Source organism: Choloepus didactylus, chromosome 10 (genome assembly GCF_015220235.1).
Source record: "Choloepus didactylus isolate mChoDid1 chromosome 10, mChoDid1.pri, whole genome shotgun sequence".
Classification (NCBI taxonomy): Eukaryota; Metazoa; Chordata; class Mammalia; order Pilosa; family Megalonychidae; genus Choloepus; species Choloepus didactylus.
In genome coordinates this window covers 10,120,346-10,136,899 of record NC_051316.1, presented here as the reverse complement: position 1 = coordinate 10,136,899, position 16,554 = coordinate 10,120,346, and the positions used below count along the sequence as shown (strand labels likewise).

The following is a 16,554-nucleotide window of genomic DNA, read 5'->3' as shown; positions in this document are numbered from 1 at the left end:
CTCACCACGATTTGTATTATGGAGCAGCCCCGACTCTGGGGTTGGGGGGCAGGGGACCCCCTCCCAGCCTCTGTTTTCTCTCTGCAGGTGCTGGAGGGGTGCAGGGAGCCCTGAGGGCCTGGAGGAGGGTGCTGGGGTCAGGGGTGAGCCTCTGGGCCTGGCACCGGGCCGTGGGGCGGACGTGCACACCTTGGGGTTTGGGCAGGGGCAGGCACTGGCTGTGGTGGAGGAGCCTCCAGGGACAGCTGCCCACTCTCCCTGCTTGGCCGCCACGGCCTTGCTGCCCTGCAGGTGTGGGATGGGGCCAGGCCACCGTGACCCAGGTGTCGGAACCTCCTCTGCTGTGGGTTTGCACTGGGGCCCTGGCCGTGCCTGCTGCCTGGAGAACCTGCTGCAGAGGCCACCGGGGTCACCCCACTAGTCCCCTTGGCTCACTTGGCCCATCGCCACAGGGTGTCCCTGGCTCCACATGGGCAGCCGAGCCCTCCCATACCCTCCTTACCTTCCGGCAGCCCCCTCTGCACGTGGGCCTGCCTGCCCTAGGGAGGCTGGGAACAGGGTGGTAACCCATGCAGCCAGGGCACTGGCACTCCTAGTGCCCGCTAGTCTGTGTCTGACAGGACACGGCAGTGGGAGGGGGTTGTCTGTGCAACTCTCTGCCCTTCTTCCTGGACCCCTCTGGAGGTCTCACCTCAGTCCTTTGGAACATGGGGGTCCCCTCTGGGTCCCCCTCTCTCCCCTCTGGGTCCCCCTCTCTTCCCTCTGGGGGTCCCCCTGCATTCTCAGGCTCCCAGCAGTGCTTGCTTTCTCAGCCTTGAGGTTCTCCCCACCATCCGTCCTGTCCTAGCTTGGGCAGCTCCAGAACTGGCTGGCTGAGTGCCGGCTCCTGGTGCCATCACTGCCCCATGCCGTGGGGTGTGAGAGTGAGGGGCAAGGCCTGGCATGCCGGGAGGAGGCAGCTGGGGGGCGCTGAGCTCCTTTACACACTTGAGGCTGACGGCACCCCTGGGGCCTCCTGCAGGACTTGGTTTTGGGGTCTTTACGGGGCCCTATCCAGCCCTTCACAGGCGGAGCCCAGGGTCACCTTGGAAGCTTTGCTCGGACTCTGTGGTCTGTACCATTTGGTCCCCAGAGTTGCCTGAGCCCTGGTCCCTTGTCCCTGCATCCGGGACACCGAGAGCTGCTGTCTGGGGGCTCTTGGCTCTGTGAGCTGAGCGTCCAGCCCTCAGCCCGGCCTTGGGTCTGTCTGTGTCACAGCCGGGTTCTGGGGTCCCAACGTGACTCCTGCCCTGCCCCACTGTCTGCCAGCAAGTGGGGACCCCACAGCCAGGCCCCCCTGCAGCTGGCCGTGCCCGCATTCCTGAGTGTGGCCCCCTCTGAGAGCAGCTCATGGGAGGGGGACTGCCCTGTGTGCCCCGTCTGCTACCAGGCGTGCGTGCAGGCTTCCCACAGCCTGTGGCCCAGAGGCTTCAGGGCTCGGGGTGAGTAGCGTGTGGCACCCCGAGCACCGCTGGGCACCAGTAACTGCTGTCACCCGTTCCCTGGGGACCCTGTCATCATGGTGCTGTCCCCACAGCCACTCACAAGCTCCTAAGCAGCCAGTGCAGACGTCCCAGAGCTAACACAGGGCTGGTGTCCTCAGTGACACCTCAGTGCCAAGGAGGGCCCCTGCCCTTCCAGAACTCGAGTGTGAGGCATTTTCTGATCATGCAGCCAGCCAGCCAGATGTCCAGCAGCCTCACCTGCCTGCCTGCCCACTCTACCCTGGGGAGTGCAGAGAGGGATGCCCAGGGAGGCCGCAGTGATGGAGAGAAAACTGGAGCAGGGGCCACACTTTGGGACAGGGGGTGGTGGCCCAGCACCCAGCACTGAGTGTTGGCACCGGGCGAGGACTCTGACGTTGGCCAGCACTGAATTCCCAGGAGCCAACAGCCCTGGAGGGCAGTTCTCGCCGGCAAGACAGATGCCTCATTTGAGTCAGCAGGTGCTGTTAGAAGAGCTCCTTGAGGCAGGGGCATGCATGACTTGGTTTCCCCACACGTTAGCACAGCGCTGGCTCGTACAGGGAGATGTACGTGCATTCCTGCGTTCATATATTCCATGAATATCCGTGCAGTGCTGTCTGGAACCTCAGCCCCTTGGCACCAGGGAGCCTCGGGCATTGCCGGCTCTTCCAGGGTCTAATGTTTGGACCCAGCAGTTCCTGGGCTGATGATGTGTCCCTCTCCCTTGTGTCTGGGGGGTGTGGGTGAGTATAGGCTGGAATGGGAGGGGGAGAGGAGGGACTTGTCACCTCTGCGGTCTCTCAGTGGAGGCCCACACACCTGTACCTGCTGGCAAGGGATGGAGGAACTTCTCTTGCTTCCACAGCAGGCAGGCGGGCAGTCAGCTCTCCCTGCAGGGTGGACTCAGGGTGCACTGGTGTTGTCAGTGATGACGCTGACTATCAAGGACCGTTCTGAGCTCGCCCCTCACTTAGTCCCACAAAATCCCTAAGGATGTGGCTAAAAGGCCTTTTCACCGACGATGATACCGAGGTTCAGAGTGGTGCTCTAACCTACCCAAGTCCGTGCTGCACGTCCACCCTCTGTCTCACCCTCTGGCTGTGCTTCTTGTCTGCTCGCCCTCCTCTGTGTCCTCACTGAGTCACTCGATGGACTGGGTGCCCGGTGGGGGGTGGGGGGCAGGGGAGATTCAGACCCCTCCCCACCACCCCAGGATGAGTGAAGTTAGGTGATCAGAGCCAGCAGGGACCCTGCCGGGACAGACAGTGAGGCTGTCTGTATCCCCCGGGGCACAGCTGGGACTGCCCCATGTGGGTCCGAGGGGGCCCTGGACACAAACCTGAGGGTCATGTGGGGTCAGTAAAGGCCTTGCCCCAACAGGATCTTTCTTCCTTGATTTGGAGAGACCCCAGCCCCCTGCAGCCACTCTGAGTACAAGGGAGGGAGGTAAGCTAGGGTCCCTCCCACCCTCCCAGAACATGCTCCTATAGCAGAGGGGCAGGAGGGGGCACAGTGTCCGAACCCCTGCCCATGGCCAGGCAGAGGCTGCGTGTGCTCACAGGGACCTCCCCCTTTTTTTGTTGTTTGTTTTTATTCAGTTTTACTGAGATATATTCACATACCATACAGTCATCCATGGTGTACAATGAACTGTTCAGAGTACCATCATATAGTTGTACATTCATCACCCCAATCTATTTTCGAACATTTTCCTTATACCAGAAAGGATCAGAATAAGAATAAAAGATAAAAGTAAAAAGGAACACCCAAATCATCACCCCCATCCCACCCCATTTTTCATTTAGTTTTTGTCCCCATTTTTCTACTCATCCATCCATACACTGGATAAAGGGAGTGTGATCCACAAAGTTTTCACAATCACACACTGTCACCCCTTGTAAGCTACATTGTTATACAATTGTCTTCAAGAGTCAAGGCTACTGGGTTGGAGTTTGGTAGTTTCAGGTATTTACTTCTAGCTATTCCAATACATTAAAACCTAAAAAGTGTTGTCTATATAGTGCGTAAGAGTGTCCACCAGAGTGACCTCGACTCCATTTGAAATCTCTCAGCCACTGAAGCTTTATTTTGTTTCATTTCACATCCCCCTTTTGGTCAAGAAGATGTTCTCAATCCCACGATGCTGGGTCCAGGTTCATCTCCGGGAGTCATGTCCTGTGTTGCCAGGGGGACCCTCCCATTTTGTAAGGGAGAAGGCAGGTGTTCCAGTTTCGTAGAGCTGCCATTTTGCAAAACACCAGAAATGGATTGGCTTTTATAAAGGGGGTTTATTTGGTTACAAAGCTACAGTCTGAAGGTCACGAAAATGTCCAAATTAAGGCATCAACATGAGTGTACCTTCACCTAAGGAAGGCTAATGGCGTCCGGAAAACCTCTGTTAGCCAGAAAGGCACGTGACCAGCGTCTGCTGATCCCGGGTTGAGTTCTAGCTCTTTTCTCAGTTCCTGTGCATTCTTCAAAGTGTCCCTCTTAGCTGTGGCTCCTTCTGTCCATAACCACTTTTATAGGACTCCAGTGATTCAATTAAGACCCACCCTGAATGGGTGGGGTAACACCTCCATGGGAATCATCCAAAGTCTCACCCACAGTTGATGAAGTCACATATCCTTGGAAACACCCAATCAATAGGTTCCAGCCTAATTAACACTAATACATCTTCCCCCACAAGATTGCATCAAATAACATGGCATTTTGGGGACGTCATACATCTAAACCGGCACAGCAGGCGATGCTCTGCTTCGAAATCGGAGGGGCTGGGACGGGCCCCAGGTCTTCTCTTCCCCTCCTCCTGCAGCCTTGGTGCCTCATCAGAGCCAGAGGGGACTCGGGGAAGACAGCGCCCCTGTTTGCTTTGAGAATCCCCGGTCTCTGAGCTGCACGTTTTTAAAAGCCCCATGCTTTTGCTCCCGCGTTTATTTGTACTGTGGCGTTACTTTAAGGGGCCGTGAGAGAGGCCATCAGTTGAGGGCCCCTGATTGGGCTCATGGTTTCCTGGGGGCCGTGCATGTGCTGCCACGTCCCTCGGGCTGGGGCAGACCCTGACGCTGGGGTCTGAGGCTGGGCCCCTCTGGGATGGGCATGGTGGCCCCTGCTGTGCAGAAGGCTTGTAAATAAAACTGAGGCCCAGCCAGCGGGAGGCTGCGGAACACTCCTGCAGAAAGGCGGGCCTGGGGCGCAACTGTGTGGGGGACGAGGCCCCACTCTGCCCCTGCTGGGCTCCCGGGCATGCCTACCTTCCTCTTGTCCTTGGTGCACATCCAGGAGGGAAGGAGGTACAAGTTCGGTTGTAAGTTTCCTGTATTTTTATTTCTTCTTCTTGTTCCTTCCGGTGTGAAAAGCCCAACTGGGGAGTGAACTGGAGTGAGTGGGAGACAGGCATTGCAAACCCAGTCTCCAGAGGCGAAGTTAGAGGGCTAAGGGTGGGCTGGTCATCCCCGTGCCGAGCGGGTCCCCAGGGAGGACAGCCCACGGCCAGGGCATTCGGCTGGACACTGGGTGTCTGCAGGTGTGACAGGCCCGGGCTCCCGTCGGGGGCACCCCCTCTCCCTCCCGGCCCCTTGCCCCTCACCTGCAGAATGGGGAGCTGGAGGGGGACGGGTTGTCCTGGGCGGGGCCCCTGCTGGGCTGGGGGTCAGCTGAGCTGTGACCACGCGACCCTCCAGGGCTCGGCTCCTTTTCGTCGAGGGCAGGTAGCATCACAGTGTTTTGTTTTCTTTGTAAACTTTTGATTTTGAAATAATTTCAAATTTGCAGGAAAGTTGCAAAAATGATATAGAAACGACACACAGAACCCCAACATACCCCCAACCCAGAAACTCAGATTCACCAACGGTTAGCGTTTTGCCTTATTTGTTATATCATCTTACCCCTCTGCTTATCTGTCTATTCTTCTATTATTTATCTATCCATCATCTAGCCATCTTATCTATATCATCTACATCTATCCTTTTCTATCTACCTAATCCTTTCTTTTCTTTCTTTTTCTTTTTTCTTTCTTTCTTTTTCTTTCTTTCTTTTTCTTTCTTTCTCTTTCTCTTTCTTTCTATTCATCTTTCTACCCATCTTTTCTATCTACCTATCTACCTATCTTCTATCCATCTATCTAACCTATAGTCTCTATCATCTATTTATCTGTCTAATATCTATCTACTTATCTATCTATCCACTTCTCTGCCTATCTATTTATCCTCTATCTAATATCTGTTTGTCTAATCCATAGTCTATCTATGTAATATCTATGTATCTATCTATCCATCTATCTTTAACTATGTATCTATCTAATGTCTATCTATCTAATCTATCAGTCTATCTATCATCTATCTAATATCTATCCATCTATCTACCTCTCTCCCTATCTATATATTCTGTCTATATCTAATATCTATCTACTTTATCTATCTATCTACCTCTCTGCCTATTTATCTGTTTATCCTCTATTATCTATTTATCTATAGTCCATCATCTATTTATCTACCTATCTACCTATCTATAAATCTATCTAACCTATAGTCTATCATCTATTTATCTATCTACTCATCTATCCATGTATCCACCTCTCTGCCTGTCTATCCTCTATCATCTATTTATCTAATCTATAGTCCATCTATCATCTATCTATCTACTGTCTAATATCTATCTCTTTATCTATTATCCATCTATCCACTTCTCTGCCTATCTATCTGTTTATCGTCTATCTATCTATCTGTCTTTGTCTCTTCTAAATGTTTGGACTAGGCTGCATACATCTTGCTTCTCTAACACTTACCCTCCCACAGTGCTTGTTTTTCTCATTACCACCTCTTTATCTCTGGTGGAACCGAATGTCCAATTGGTTGCAATCAACTTCTCCTTCAAACTAGATGCATTTAGGTTTTAACTAGGGAGACGCTGTAAAGATGAACGTTGAGCAAGTGATGGTTCGGGATGCACAGGGCCAGCGGTCCCAGGTGCCTGGAGTGGGGACTGTGGGGCCACTGCCACCCAGGCCTCTGCCTGGCTCCAGGGCCCTTGGGGTGCCGGTGAGCAAATGATAAGTCTCTGTTTGGTCCCTTTCAGCTGTGTTGGGGTGGAAGAGGACGAGGCGCCAGACATCGACATATACCACTGCCCGAACTGTGAGAAAACCCACGGGAAGTCCACTCGTAAGTACAGCCCCCCACGCCGCCGCCTCTGCCTCTCCCAGCAGCCCCCTTTCCACCCAGGCCGAGGGCTGGCCCGGCCCAACGCTGAGCTCTGCCCAGGGAGGGCGGAGATTGCATCTGTCAGTGGAATCCCTGCTCACTCACTTTTTTTATTTTCCAATTTTTAAAAAATTTAAATTTTTAAAAAACTTCGAATTTTGAAATCAATTTCCAGCTTACAGGCAGGACAGTTGCAAAAACAATACAAAACCAATACAGAGAACTGCAGTGCACTCCTTCCCCAGATGACCAGATTTACCAACTCTTAAGATTTTGCCACGGGTGGTATCTGTCTGTATCTGTCATCCATTGTCTGTCATCATCTACCCACCATCTGTCTGTCTTTCTACCATCTATCTATTTTCTAAACATTTGAGGGTGGTTTGGAGACATCATGCTCCTTGAACACTTCAAACCTCCATGCACATTTCCCAAGAACAAGGACATTCTCTTAGGTTAACTGCCTTACGTACAGTTAGCAAGATCAAGAAATTCAACACTGATATAAAGTTTTTTTTCCAGCTGTCCCAATAATGTCCCTTTGGGCATTTTCTCCCTATTGTCAGCCCCTTTTCCAGTTGCTACCAGTCTCCACCTCTCCGGGGACTCTAAAGTGTTGCTCGCTGTTTCCGTACTGCCCGTCCTTTGGGCTGGGGCGGTCAGGTCTTTATTTCCATTCCTATTTCCTCTGACAGGCCCCTCAGCTCAGTGGGGGCACAGGGGTCCTGCAGGGCTGTTCGAGGGGCTCGTGGTCACAGCTGGACGGGGGGTGGCATGCTGCTCGTGGTGCCCCAAAGATGATGGGAGGGATTCCGGTCTGGGGAGACGACGGGGGCGGGGGGCATGGGCTGGGGGTTCAGCTGGTCTCTGGTTCCCAGGTTTTCCAGCCTGGGGTGGGGATGGTCGTGGCACCTTATGGCAGCAGGCCCAGATGGAGGACACTGCAACAGGTGGAGCCCCCCTGGCAGCGTCCCTGTCCAGTGGGCCGAGGGATAACTGGGCGCCCAGCCTAGTAGCTCACAGAGCTTGTCACTAGAGTTTTGGGGAGGTATCCTGTCACTTTGGGGACCTCACCACTCTTTCTTGGCCTCCTCTCAGGGCCTGTGAACTTTTTACCTGGTTTTGTGCCTCGTCCCATCACTAGATGGATGGTGGGGGCTGCGTTTGTTTCTGTTCTGGTGCCCCTGCCCTTAACACCTAGCGGCTCCCTGTAAAATGCCGCCAAATAATGAGTGGGTGAAGAAGAAGAGAATGCCAGGCGGCTCCCCCAGAACTCTCCAGGCCAAGGTGGTCTGCCCTGGTAGGAGTTCTCAGAGTCCTAAGTTTCCTTGGTTTCCATTACCTCCCAATAGTTGGAGCATTTATGCAGAAGGCACCTGCTTCGTGGCACATTAACAGATCATTCTGGTTATTGCTTTAAAGCAGGTTAAAGAGGGTTTGACTATATCCAGAAGTTTCACCGGGCCATCAGGAACACTCAGGACCCATTTGTCTCTAGAACCTGGAGGAGATGGCATGTCTCCTATGCCTTCTGGAAGGCTGTGACTGCTGACAGCCCCGCTTGGCCTGGAGGGCAGGTGGTTTGGTGCTGGGGAAGAGCAGGCTGCTGGGACTCGGGGGCCAGTGCCCTTGCCGGGGGACAACTCCCTGTGGCCATTGGGTGGAGTGGGCACCCCGAGGAGCGTGCTGAACGGACAATGCCGCTTTGATCTGCTTTACGTGTTGCAGATACAGCAAAATCCCATTTGGAAAAAAGGAGTCGGAAACTCCTGGCCAGGTGGCCTCTCACTCTGACAGTCAAGTGTGTTCTGGGAGCTCTGGTTTGAGGGTTCCCACCCCGTACTCCAAAGCCCAGTGTGAGTCTGGCCCTCTAGATGTAGGTGGGGAAAGGAGGACAGGCCTCCACGTGACTTGTGGCAGGGTGGGCTCCCTGCCTGCCCTGAGGTTCTCTGCGTGGTCACTCCCCCCGTTTCCTCTCTCTAACAGTGAAAAAGAAGCGGAACTGGCACAAACACGACCCGGGGCAGACGCCAGATGTCAAGCCGGTGCAGAATGGCAGCCAGCTCTTCATCAAGGAGCTGCGGAGCCGGACCTTTCCCAGGTGGGCCATCTCCACGCGGGTCCCACCCTCCCCTCCTCCCTCAAGCTGCACCCCGAACAAGTGGGCACCAGCACCAAGATGCTCACCCCGAGGCCGACGAGCTGAGGGCTGAGCTGAAGTGGGGTTTCCCCATCCTTGTCAGGTGCCCGAGAGGCCCAGGAGGACCTTGCCCATGAGGCCAGTGGAGAGCAGGAGGGGATGGCACTCCTTGGGCAGGCCTGTGTGTGCCCAGCACCTGCCCAGGTGCTCTCCTGCTCTCTCTGGCTGAATCTTCCCTTCATCCAGAGGAGAGGCCCTGTCCTCATTTTACAGACAAGACCTTACCTCTAGTTCCTAGCAGGTCCTGGCCGTCACCCCCCCCCCCCCCGGGCCTTCCTCCTGCATGACAGGAGTGTTCCCGAAGGGCCTAGTGGAGTGCCCTTAAGTCTTCTTCCTTGAGAGGCTTTGTCACCTGCACCCTCCTTCTGTGTGAATCCAGAGGACAAAATTAGGGCCGCCTGGAGGACGTGGCAGGTGATGCCCTGTTAGAGAATCACCTGCTCTGGGCAGCCCGTAGTCTGGGCATAGGCTGGGAGACGTGTGACATGGGTGCTTCAGGGAGGGCGCTGTGCTGGCCTCTGATGGCCCTTCCTTATTCTGGCTTTTTCCTTTGGAAAGTCATCAATTATCAATTTGACTCTTTTAATAGATATAGGACTGTTTGTGCTTTCTGTTTCTCCTTGCATAAGTTTTGCTGCTCTGCTTCTTTCCAGGAATTGGTTCATTTCACCCGAGTTATCAGATTTGTGGGCACAGAGTTGCTCATAATATTCCTTTATTAGCCTGTTAAGATTTTTCCATGGGATCAATTGTAATGGCCCCTCTTTCTTTTATGATATTGGTAATTTGTGCCTTCTCTCTTTTTCTTGGTTAGCCTGGCTAGAGGTTTAGTAATTGTATCAATTTCAAAGAACCAGCTTTTGGTATTATTGATTTTCTCTATTGATTTCCTGTTTTCAATATCATTGAGTTCTCCTCTAATTTTTATTATTTATTTTATTTTATTTTAATTTTTATTTATTTATTTATTTTTGCTTTAGGCTTACATTGTTCTTCTCGTTCTAGTTTTCGAAACTCATACCCATTAAGCAGTAATGGCTCATTCTTCTCTTTCCCCAGCCCCTAGTAACCACAATTCTGCTTTCTGTCTCTGTAATTTGTTTATTTTAATTACTTCATATAAGAGATATCATACAATCTTTGTCCCTCTGTGTCCAGCTTATTTCACTCATCATTTGTCTTCAAGGTTCATCCATGTTGTAGCATGTAGCAGAACTGCATTCCTTTCTGTGGCTGAATAATATTCCATTGTATGGCTATATCACATTTTGTTTGTTCAATCATGTGTTGATAGATACTTGGGTTGCCATCTTTTGGCTGTTTTACTTTTGCTAGATGTAGAATTCTAGGTTGGTGGGTTTTTTTTTCTTCCAACACTTTAAATATTTCACTCCACTCTCTTCTTACTGGCATGATTTGCAAAGAGACTTCCAGTGTAATTTTTTTTTAAACATACAAATTTAACTTTATTTCATCATTGTCATTTAAAGCTTCATTTTATAATACACAAGACATTTTTAAGAAGCATTCTGTATCACAGGAAACTAAACAGTAGAAATATCCATGCTTTCAGAGATACAAGTTATATAAATTAAAATCAAATTATTGAAAATTTTTTCCACATGGAATCTCTACAGCGAAATAAATGGCAAAAGGACCTAATAGAACAATGTTCCATTACTGGTGTTATGTTAGTTACTTTCAGGATCTGAACAAAGATTCTGAATATTCAGGCATCTTTGGCTGCATTTTACATTTAAATATCTCCTTATCTATATTCTGACTCAAGCTACTTGACCAAAATGCATGACTTAGGAAGTGCGTTAGCTTTTTAGCATAAGTTTTCCCATCTATGGTTACCATATTCAAAGAAATGCTGACAAAATCTGCTGGTTCCCTTTTGAACAATGTGCAATATACATTTCTGTTAATCTATTTAGCTAAACACATTAGCAAGGGAACAAATACCTCACTCTCCTCTAATTCACGATGCTAACCCCATGGAAAGTTAGATGAGTATTAAAAAATGGAACAGTCATGCACAGTTCAGTAAAGCATGTTGGTTTCCCCTATCTAAAAAATAACCAACAAAATAAAACCTATCAACTAGAGTTGATTGAGCTTCAGGAAAACCATGTTTAAGAATTACAAGTACATCATTTTTCTCATCTCATCCCTTGCTCATTGACCAGTGTTTGGTAGGCCACTGTGAATCGTAGTAGTAAATGAACGAAGACGGACTTCGTCAGAATTGGTATTGAACTGTGATCCTGACTCTTCCCATTTTCAAATGTAACCAAATCTTTGTATAAATTGGATCATACGACCAAGACACTTACAATAGTGGTAAAAATGTTCCTGTAGCTGTGATCTGTCTGATCACTGAACGAATTTCATCTTGCATAGCTTTCTGAGCCTTTTCTCTGGGTGCACTCTCATCTTTTGCAGTCTTGTCACAGTCCATATCAAATTGCCATCTTTCAAAGATTTCACCACTGTCAATATCTGAGATGACTACCACCAGGTTTTTTTTTTTTTTTTTTCATTTTATTGAGATATATTCACTTACCACGCACTCATACAAAACAAATCGTACATTCGATTGTTCACAGTACCGTTACATAGTTGTACATTCATCACCTAAACCAATCCCTGACACCTTCATTAGCACACACACAAAAATAACAAGAATAATAATTAAAATGAAAAAGAACAATTAAAGTAAAAAAGAACACTGGGTACCTTTGTCTGTTTGTTTGTTCCCTTCCCCTATTTTTCTACTCATCCATCCATAAACTAGACAAAGTACCACCAGGTTTTGAACCGAACACGCGTATAGCCAATCTTTTAGCTGTTCCATCACATTATTTAGCTATTTTATGAGCTCAGGATCAGTAGTTACAAGCAAGGTGAGCCCATATTTCCACACTCGAGTAAAGACCTCAGCTGGCTATATGCCGTGCTAATATAAAATGCTACTTATTGATGCCAAAAAAGAAGTCCGCCAGGCTTTCGGCGTTCCGGCACAGGGCAATGCCCTGCTCTCGCCAGCGCTGCCGCGCCAAGTTCGGGCGCAAAGAAGCGTTTGCCCCCGCCGAGCTGCAAGCGCAGCGACGCCACAGCAGTTCCCCGCCAAAAGTAACCGCGTAGCATGCCGTGAAGCCCTCTGCGCTTGCGCGACGAGCCTCTTGGTTCCGCCTCCCGCAGCGGGGATCTGCTTTCTTTTGCTCCCCCTTCCGCTTCCGCCACTCTTTTCAGAAGTAGCGACGTAGTACGCCGTGGAGCCCTCTACGCAGGCGCGACGAGCCTCTTGGCCACGTCTCACGCAGCCGGAAGCGGCTTTCCTCCCACTTCCGCTCTCTTCGGATCCGGGCTCCGGGTGGGTGAGGCGTTTTTCATCTCTGGCATTTCTCTTTTCTTTTTTCTTTTTTACAGCTTTTTTAAGGTATAATTCACATGCCTTTCAGTTCACCCCCTCAAAGTGTACCATCCAGTGGTTTTTAGTGTATTCGCGAGTGTGTGCAGCCATCCCCACAGCCAGTCGTAGAACAGTGTCGTCACCTCAGAAGGAAGCCCTTTACCTCTTTCCCTATCCCCACTCCTCCAGCCCTAAAAAATCTTCTGTCTTTATAGATTTCCCGATTCTGGGCTTGCATGTGCATGGAATCATATAATATGCGGTCATCTGTGATTGGCTTCTTCCGTTTAGCATAATGTTTTCAAGGATCAGCCATGTTGTAGCACTGTATTGGTATTTCATTTCTTTTTTGGCTTTTTTTTTTCAATTAAAAAACTTATAGGTTTACAGAAAGATCATGAATAAAATACAGCATTCCCATATACCACCTTATTATTAACACCTTGCGTTAGTGTGGTGCATTTGCAACGTTTTTATAATTGTACTATTAACTCTAGTCCATGTTTTGCAATAGGGTTCATTGTTTGTGTTGTAACGTCCTATGTATTTTTTAAAGTTTTTATTCTAGTGACATATGTAAACCTAAAATTTCCCCTTTTTAACTACATATAAATGTGTAATTCAGTGCTGTTAATTATGTTCACAACATTGTGCTACCATCGCCACCATCCATAACCAAAACTTTATGATCAACCACAATAGAAACTCTACAATTTAAGCATCAACTCTTCATTCCCCACCCTGCCTCATCTCCTGGTAATCTAAATTCTAGATTCCCACTCTCAGAGTTTGCTTATTCTAATTATTTCATATCTGTGAGGTCCTACAATATTTGTTCTTTTAAGTCTGACTTATTTCACACAACATGATGTCTTCAAGGTTCATCCATGTTGTAGCAGGTACCAGGTCGTCACTTCTTTCTATGGCGTAATAATATTCTATTATATGGCCATACCACATTTTGTTTCTCCACTCCTCTTGATGGATACTTGGGTTGCTTCCACCTTTTGTTATTGTGAATAATGCTGCCATGAACATAGGACATAAAAATATCTGCCCATGTCCCTGTTTTCAGTTTTTTGGGTATATACCTAGGAACAGAATTGCTGGGTCATATGGTAATTCTGTTTATTTTTGAGAAACTGTCAGAATGTTTTACAAAGCAGCTACACTCCTTAACATTCCCATCAACAGTGAAGGGGGGTTCCAGTTTCTCCATATCGTCGTCAGCACTTGTTATTTGACTTTTTGATTCTAGCCATCCTAGTGTGCATAAAGTGGTATTGCTTTGTGGTTTTGATTTGTATTTCCCTAATGACTAAAGATGTTGGACATCTTTCCATGTGCTTATTGGCCATTTGTTTACCTCGTTTGGAGAAACCTATTCAAGTCCTTGCCCATTTTTAAATTGGATTGGTCGTCTTTTTGTTGTTGATTGTAAGAGTACTAGAGACCAGACCCTTATCCAATGTATGATTTGCAAATATTTTCTGCCATTTTCTTAAGCTGTCTTTCACTTTGATGGTGTCCAGTTTATCTCTTTTTGCTTTGGTTGCTTACTTAAGAATCATTTGGTGTCATATTTTAGAATCATTTGTTAAATCAAGGTCATGAGGTTTCAACCCTATCTTTTGTTCTAAGCATTTTATAGTTTTAACACTTACATTTAAGTCTTTGACCTATTTTGAGTTAATTTCTCTATGTGTTGTGAGGTAAGGGTCCATCTTCACTGTTTTGCGTGTAAGTACACAGTTGTCCCAGCACCATTTGTTGAAAAGACTATTCTTGGCATCCTTGTTGAAAATCAGTTGACCATAGATGTATGGGTTTACTTCTGGTCTCTTGATTTTTTTGAATTGATCTGTAAGTCTATCCTTGTGTCAGCACTGCAGTGTTTTGATTACCAATGTTTTATAGTAAGTTTTTTTTTTTTTTTTTTTTTCCTGAAAGGAAGGTTTTATTTTGAAAAGAATCATGCTATACCTACTTAAATTACATAAAATGAAATCTCAATAAGATCTAGTACATCAGGCACTAAACATTTTGCAACTTGGTAAGTACAATGAAAGACTCAGAGAAACTACATGAAACAGGAGGAAGGAGGCTTTCTATAACAGGATAGAAGGTAATGTAAAAAGGATAGGCAAGGAAAATAAATCCTAATCACCAAAATACATAGCATTGTTTTCTGTGGTACCTAAGTGAAAACATTTAAAGCTGTCAAGGTATGTCAGAAGTTTGCAGGAAATGAGCCCGTAGTAAGTTTCTTTTTTTTTTTTTTTTTTTAATCATTTTATTGAGATATATTCACATACCACGCAGTTATACACAACAAATCGTACTTTCGATTGTTTACAGTACCATTACATAGTTGTACATTCATCACCTAAATCAATCCCTGACACCTTCATTAGCACACACACAAAAATAACAAGAATAATAATTAGAGTGAAAAGAGCAATTGAAGTAAAAAGAACACTGGGTACCTTTGTCTGTTTGTTTCCTTCCCCTATTTTTCTACTCATCCATCCATAAACTAGACAAAGTGGAGTGTGGTCCTTATGGCTTTCCCAATCCCATTGTCACCCCTCATAAGCTACATTTTTATACAACTGTCTTCGAGATTCATGGGTTCTGTGTTGTAGTTTAATAGTTTCAGGTATCCACCACCAGCTACCCCAATTCTTTAGAACCTAAAAAGGGTTGTCTAAAGTGTGCGTAAGAGTGCCCACCAGAGTGACCTCTCGGCTCGTTTTGGAATCTCTCTGCCACTGAAGCTTATTTCATTTCCTTTCACATCCCCCTTTTGCTCAAGAAGATGTTCTCCGTCCCACGATGCCGGGTCTACATTCCTCCCCGGGAGTCATATTCTACGTTGCCAGGGAGATTCACTCCCCTGGATGTCTGATCCCACGTAGGGGGGAGGGCAGTGATTTCACCTTTCAAGTTGGCTTAGCCAGAGAGAGAGGGCCACATCTGAGCAACAAAGAGGCATTCAGGAGGAGACTCTTAGGCACAAATATAGGGAGGCCTAGCCTCTCCTTTGCAGCAACCGTCTTCCCAAGGGTAAAACTTAAGGTAGAGGGCTCAACCCATCAAACCTCCAGTCCCCTATGTCTGTGGTCATGTTAGCAACCATCGAGGTGGGGTAGGCGAATACCCCTGCATTCTCCACAGGCTCCTCAAGGGGGCACTACATCTTTTTTTTTTTTCCTTGTTTTTCTTTATTTTTATTTTTTTTTTTAACTTTCCCTTCTTTTTTAAATCAACTGTATGAAAAAAAAAGTTAAAAAGAAAACAAACATACAATAAAAGAACATTTCAAAGAGACCATAACAAGGGAGTAGGAAAAAGACAACTAACCTAAGATAACTGCTTAACTTCCAACATGTTCCTACTTTACCCCAAGAAAGTTACATAATATAGCAACATTTCTGTGAGCTTGTTCCTACTATATCCATCAGAAATTAACAGACCATAGTCATTTCTGGGCATCCCCAGAACGTTAAATAGCTTATCTGTTCTTCTTGGATTATTGTTCCCCCTTCCTTAATTGCTCTCTACTGCTAGTTCCCCTACATTCTACATTATAAACCATTTGTTTTACATTTTTCAAAGTTCACATTAGTGGTAGCATATAATATTTCTCTTTTTGTGCCTGGCTTATTTCGCTCAGCATTATGTCTTCAAGGTTCATCCATGTTGTCATATGTTTCACAAGATCGTTCCTTCTTACTGCCGTGTAGTATTCCATCGTGTGTATATACCACATTTTATTTATCCACTCATCTGTTGAAGGACATTTGGGTTGTTTCCATCTCTTGGCAATTGTGAATAATGCTGCTATGAACATTGGCGTGCAGATATCTGTTCGTGTCACTGCTTTCCGATCTTCCGGGTATATACCGAGAAGTGCAATCGCTGGATCGAATGGTAGCTCTATATCTAGTTTTCTAAGGAACTGCCAGACTGACTTCCAGAGTGGCTGAACCATTATACAGTCCCACCAACAATGAATAAGAGTTCCAATTTCTCCACATCCCCTCCAGCATTTGTAGTTTCCTGTTTGTTTAATGGCAGCCATTCTAACCGGTGTTAGATGGTATCTCATTGTGGTTTTAATTTGCATCTCTCTAATAGCTAGTGAAGCTGAACATTTTTTCATGTGTTTCTTGGCCATTTGTATTTCCTCTTCAGAGAACTGTCTTTTCATATCTTTTGCCCATTTTA

At 47.3% G+C, this 16,554-nt stretch overlaps 1 protein-coding gene across 1 annotated transcript in view; it reads left to right on the top strand.

Annotated features, from left to right (window-relative positions):
• The window catches only part of PHF2 (PHD finger protein 2), a 133,954-nt gene that overhangs the window by 52,609 nt on the left and 64,791 nt on the right, over positions 1-16,554 (top strand). The window contains exons 2-3 of the mRNA XM_037850996.1: positions 6,582-6,667; positions 8,693-8,807. Coding sequence (XP_037706924.1) covers positions 6,582-6,667; positions 8,693-8,807 — 201 coding nt within the window. The remainder of the gene's footprint in view (positions 1-6,581; positions 6,668-8,692; positions 8,808-16,554) is intronic.